The 6,342-nt window shown below is 43.7% G+C and overlaps 1 protein-coding gene across 1 annotated transcript; it reads right to left on the bottom strand.

The window, feature by feature from the left end:
* Positions 1-898: 898 nt before the first annotated feature.
* Positions 899-5,522, bottom strand: LOC135555709 (frizzled-2-like). The gene has a single exon (XM_064988391.1). The coding sequence runs from the start codon at positions 5,268-5,270 to the stop codon at positions 3,621-3,623; it is 1,650 nt and encodes a 549-aa protein (XP_064844463.1). The 5' UTR covers positions 5,271-5,522; the 3' UTR covers positions 899-3,620.
* Positions 5,523-6,342: the final 820 nt, after the last annotated feature.

Here is a 6,342-nt window from a genome sequence, read left to right as displayed (position 1 = left end):
AGTGTATATTTGGCCTTGTGTTTCAGGTAATTGTCCTGCTGAAAGGTGAATTTGTATCCCAGTGTCTGTTGGGAAACAGACTGAACCAAGTTTCCCTCCGGGACTATGCCTGTGCTTAGTTCTATTCCATTTCTTTTTATCGTAAAAAAAACTCCCTCGTCCTTTTCGATGACAAGCGTACCCATAACATGATGCAGACACCACCATTCTTGAAAATATTAAGAGTGGTACTCAGTAATGTGTTGTATTTTCCAAAACATAAAGCTTTGTTTTCAGAACAAAAAGTTCATTCATTTGTTTTTAAGTATTGCTTTAGTGCCTTATTGCAAAAAAGATTATTCTGTACAGGATTCCTTATTTTCACTCTGTCATTTATGTTAGTATTGTAGAGTAACTTCTACAATGTTGTTGATCCATCCTCAGGTATCTCCTATCACAGCCATTAAACTCTGTAACTTTTTAAAAATCACAATTGGCCTCATGGTGAAATCCCTGAGCGGTTTCCTTCCTCTCCGGCACCTGAGTTAGGAAGGGCACCTGTATCTTTGTAGTGACTGTGTGTATTGATACCCCATCCAATGTGTAATTAATAACTTCACCATGCACAAAGAGATAATCTATGTACTCTTCTTTTTTTTGCCATCTACCAATAGCTGCCCTTGTTTGTGAACCATTGGAAAACCTCCCTGGTCTTTGTGGTTGAATCCGTGCTTGAAATTCACTGCTCGACTGAGGGACCTTACAGATCATTGTTTGTGTGGGGTACAGAGATGAGGTAGTCATTTAAAATTCATGTTAATCACAATCATTGCACAGAGTGAGTCCATGCAACTTAATATGTGACTTGTTAAGCACATTTATCATAACAAAAGGGTTGAATACTTATTCACTGAAGACATTTCAGCTTTACATTTTTAATTAATTTGTAAACATTTCTAAAAACATTATTTCACTTTGACATATGGGGCATTGTGTGTAACCCAAAATCTCGATTACATTTTTAAAATTCCGGCTGTAACACAATACAATGTGGAAAAAGTCAAGGGGTGTGAATACTTTCTGTATGCTTACAGTATGTTTGGGAAGTATTCCTCATATCCTCAGTGCTGGAGGTGTTGGGGATCCGGGAGTATCCACTTTCTCCAGTCAGCACGTCATTTATTTCAGTACATCACCACAGAGGAGGTTCAGTTTCAGCCAAGCATCACTCGGGGGATTCCAGATCAATGTTGTGTTTACTTTAAAAAGTTTATTGAAAGATAAAGTACTCTGTACTCTCATTATTTTCCTTTGCTTCACTCGCATGTAGAGACAAATGCCATGTTCACAAAGAAATACACACACACACACACAACGTAGCATACTCAAGTTCTTATTGGCATAGTAGCTAATATTCCATCTAAGGGTATGTCATTCCAGGTATCCAGTGTTACATCACCCCCTGTACCTTGGCGAGCCGCGTCAGGGTGATGCATCCTCGTGGCAGTCGCCACACAGTCTGAAAGCTAACAGATGTTGAGGGTATGACTCAACTGTCAACACATTGGCGAGGGCAGCGTGATGGAGACTTCTCTGAGTAGGCCTATTTTAGCCACACATCATGAGAGAGCAAGAGATAGATAGCTGAGAGAGAGATGCGGACAGACGGGCAAGTCTACCGACAGACAAGGCTCTCATACATACAGCCAGACACAAGGGCACGTTAAAGTAGGGCTTCTTACATCACCTCATCTTCATAATTGAATGACTTTGGAGTGAAGGAGGCCATTGTATTGGGTCCAGCCCATAAAACTGCGTGGCCTCAAGACATACATTAGAGCCCAAATGTGATCCCCCTCTTCAACAGAGGTACAGTGATGTTTATAATGCCCAGCATTTGAATTGTTTCCAAAGGGGGCATTGTTAGTTTGAACCTGGTACATACACCGTGGTACAGCTAAGCCCCCTCCAACCAAAGCCAGGCCACAAGACATACAGGTTTCAATCATAACTTTATAACATGATGTAGAAATCCTTTTTATGGTAATTTAATTAGGGAACTGGGAATGTATGATGAACCTGGTGAAGTTGGGCAGAGACCACTATTTTGTAACTTCACTTACATCTTTGTGCATTAACATGTTACCACTCAGTTATAAGAAATAACGGTAAGTCTTGAAATGACACCGCATAGTTTGTGCTGTGGTATAGAACAATATAGCAGGGACCCCCTTTTCTAACCCTCATCGACAAACCCTTACTTTCAGACAGTGACCACATTTGTATTGTTAACATTTCCATACTATAGCTATGTTGTTAGCACATTCTGAGCTGTAATGTAGTGGTAACTAAATCACTTTTCAATTCAAAGACAAACGAAATAGACAAGTTCAAGAAAATAATCCCGCTAGTCAAGATAACACAGGACACACACACACACACAGCAAAACAAAAAATCAAATCATGTGGCTTTTATTTTGTCGTCACCTTCCCATCCCCTAACCCCCCCCAGCAAATCACGTGAGATACATTTGTTGTTTAGTGGTTGCCAGATTCACACCACTTTTCACGTGACAACATTAAAATACCACATTCTTCTTTGATTCCGTTTTTCAAAATACTTGTTTATTTTTTATTATTTGAACAGTTTGAGCAACACAGTCTCCAGAAGTGGATCTTTTTGGTGTTACTTTTTGGTTATGGAGTGTAGTACTGACAATTAGGGCTAGCTTTCCCACCCTGGAGTCATGACCACAGTGTCCCTGCAGCCTTGTCCTCACCCCTACCACCCAGTTCAGCTCCAAGGGATTTAATTGGTGGGGGGAGACGAGAGGAAGGAGAAGGGCTAAGTAGGGAAAATGCACAGCCAAAGACTGCCTTTACGACAACCCAGCTTCCCTGATCTGATACATCAGAAGGAAAATGATTACAGATCTGGGGTTGACAGAAGAAACTTTAAATGTGTATGTGTCATACTGCCAGTGAAAACAGCACTAAGAGACAGACAGTGTGTGCATCTATGGCTCCTTTCAGAAGGGGTGCTAGAATTAACCAGGCACTACGGCTGGCGACGACAAAACATGTCCTTTCTTTAAATACAAATATATAATATTATACTTTACAATTCCTATGTACATCTCACACATTCACAGAGTGAAAATAAAGTCTTAAAATGGCCGCCTGTCCTTTCAGGCCTCCTTCCTTCCCCCACTCACTGTATTCCCAGCTGGATTCTCACTCACACTGGAGAGTTTTTATGGCTGATAACTTAAAAAGGGAGTAGGAACAGAGTGGGGGAAGAGAGAGAGAGAGCACTTCAGCAAACGGCATCCACTGAACACCTTTGTTGTTTGTTCATTTTGAGGTTTGGCCATTCTTCAGGTGAGCAACAGTTTGTTCTTTGGTCAAGACCCCCGTCCCCCACCCCCGACTCTTAATTAAAGCTTGATTTTGGCATGCAATATTTGACTTCTTAAAAATGATGTCAATGTTCCATAGAAATACTGACAGTATCTGATGATCAATGTATAAAAGTACCACTGAGTCTCTGACAGTGAGTAAACAAATAGGAGGGAGAAAAACACACTATAAAACATCCAAATGAATGTCCAAAAACAAGTCCCATGTTTTGGCCTCCCTCCCTAGACAGTGGTCTCTCCATGCCTACGATTTGAGAGTCTGGTATAGAACTTGCGCCAGGAGTGGAGTGTCTTGCCAGACCAGATCCAGAACCCAGAGGTGATGCCCACTATGAGGGTCATCAGGTACTTGATCATGTAGACGGTGAAGTCGGGGGTCATGCGGGGGGTGTACTGCATGGGGCAGGGGATGGCTAAGCCTTTACAGTTACGGCTGACCCAGCTTCTCTCCCAGTGGTGGCGGAAGGCCTGCTCGTAGAAGAAGCAGGCGATGACGATGGTGGCGGGGACGGTGTAGAGCACGCTGAACACCCCGATGCGCACCATCAGGCGCTCCAGCTTCTCCGTCTTGGTGCCGTCGTGCTTCATGATGGTGCGGATGCGGAACAGGGACACAAAGCCGGCCAGGAGGAAGGAGGTACCGATGAAGAGGTAGATGAAGAGGGGGGCCAGGACAAAGCCCCGTATGGGGTTCAGGCTGTTGAGGCCCACAAAGCACACCCCACTGAGCACGTCCCCCTCGATCTGCCCCATGGCCAGGATGCTGATGGTCTTCACGGCGGGCACAGCCCAGGCTGCCAGGTGGAAGTACTGGGAGTTGGCCTCAATAGCCTCGTGCCCCCATTTCATCCCAGCTGCCAGGAACCAGGTGAGGGACAGGATGACCCACCAGATGGAGCTGGCCATGCTGAAGAAATACAGCATCATGAAGAGGATGGTGCAGCCCTCCTTCTTGGTCCCCTGGACTATGGTCTTATATCCGTCTGGGGTGAAGCTGTCATTGCACACCACCTTGTCCCCCAGGAAGTAGCCAGCGATATAGGCTATGGAGACCATGGTGTAGCACCCAGAAAGGAAGATGATGGGCCTCTCCGGGTACTTGAAGCGCTGCATGTCCACTAGGTAGGTGGTGACGGTGAATAGGGTGGAGGCACAGCACAGAGACGACCAGATGAGGATCCATATGCGTGCAAAATAAATCTCTTTGTCATTGAAGAACATGTAGCCTCCACTGCTCCTGGAGTGTTCACATGGTGCTCCACAATCCAGCTCCCCCAGAAACGAATAATTCAGGTAAGTGGGGACTTTGAGCACAGATGGACAGCGGAAAGGCCTGTCTGATGTGGAGTAGACATGGACGCCAGGGGTTCCAGGGACTGGCATGTGTACGGGCGGGGCAGTGGCAGTAGATTCATTCTGACCCACGCAAATGTGCCCGTCTCCAAGCACGGGGAAATTCTCGCAACGGAGGCGTTCTGGCCACTGGAACCCAAATTTATTCATGAGCGCCTCGCAGCCGTGCTTTGCCCTCTCGCAAATTGAGCGACAGGGTGGAATGGCCTTTTCCAAAACTGTACAAACAGGCGCATACATTGAACATAGGAAGAATTTAAGTTCCGGCGAGCACTGTACCTTCACCAAGGGGTAAAACTGGTGCACCTCCAGTCCTGCGTCCTCTTGATTGTAATGCCCCACCAGATTGGGCATGATAGTTTGATTGTAGGCGATGTCCGTGCATAGTGGGATTGAAATAGGCTGGCAAAATCCGTGGTCCGGGAAAGCAATGCCATTATCCCCTTGCGCTGATACCATCAATGACGACATGATCAGTGCGAAAAAAGTAACATAACTCGTTTGAAAATCCATTTTCATTGTGAGCTGATCAATAAAAAAATCTCATCTATCTAGCCTGATAAAGTAATACAATTTACAGATACCTTTTATATTCCGTAGCATCGGAATTTTGGCTATAAATAACGGAATAATTAATACAAATGTATGCCGTTGTCCCGGTGAGCAAAAACCTGTTGCTGTTTGCTCGCCTGCAAGAGGCTGCTTGACTTTTCCTTTGTGCAACTTGCATGGATGGCCCAATCAGACAGTTTCAAGTTCCCCCTGCAACTTTCTGTGGTTAGTTTCAAAGTAATGTCGAGAGGAGGAGGGATGGGGATAAGGGGGCTCTGGAAACAGATTCCCACCCCCTTCCCAGTGTGTTGCTGGCCAATGGAATTGCAGAGCAGTATCAACTTGGGAGAGTTTGAGTAACTTCAGTACAGCATGCGTCCCCTGAATGAACCATACTGTAGTGTAGCCTCGCTCACAACGCCAAGATGTGCAGATGTCTATCTATCTATCTATCTATCTATCTATCTATCTATCTATCTATCTATCTATCTATCTATCTATCTATCTATCTATCTATCTATCTATCTATCTATCTATCTATCTATCTATCTATCTATCTATCTATCTATCTATCTATCTATCTATCTATCTATCTATCTATCTATCTGTCTATCTGTCTATCTGTCTATCTATCTATCTGTCTATCTATCTATCTATCTATCTATCTATCTATCTATCTATCTATCTATCTATCTATCTATCTATCTATCTATCTATCTGTCAAGTTTCAAGTTGTATTCGTCAGGAGAAATAAGAGATAAGAAAGGAAGAAGACAAACAGTGTCAGTAACACATTTACAATGAGCAGGGATACTCGAGGAGCTGAAGTAGTAGAGATGTACATGTAGGCAGGCACAGATGAGGAAAAAGTGATTGGTAGCTGGATAAATAATAATAATGTTAATAACAATAAACAATATAGCAGTGTAAACTGGGGCTGAAAAGTAACTGGTAGCAGGAATATTTAAATACTATGTTAACATACTATTGGTAATATCAACATGTAACCAGGATTAATAGTGACCAGTAGCAGGATGAA

The sequence above is a fragment of the Oncorhynchus masou genome, chromosome 15 (genome assembly GCF_036934945.1).
Source record: "Oncorhynchus masou masou isolate Uvic2021 chromosome 15, UVic_Omas_1.1, whole genome shotgun sequence".
In the NCBI taxonomy this organism is placed as follows: Eukaryota; Metazoa; Chordata; class Actinopteri; order Salmoniformes; family Salmonidae; genus Oncorhynchus; species Oncorhynchus masou.
Note: the sequence above shows the minus strand (reverse complement) of the source record. Positions and strands in the feature narration are given on the sequence as shown.

What these genes read in the sequence shown, in the direction of transcription:
- LOC135555709 (XM_064988391.1), bottom strand. Translation starts at nt 5,270, where the DNA reads ATGAAAATGGATTTTCAAACGAGTTATGTTACTTTTTTCGCACTGATC.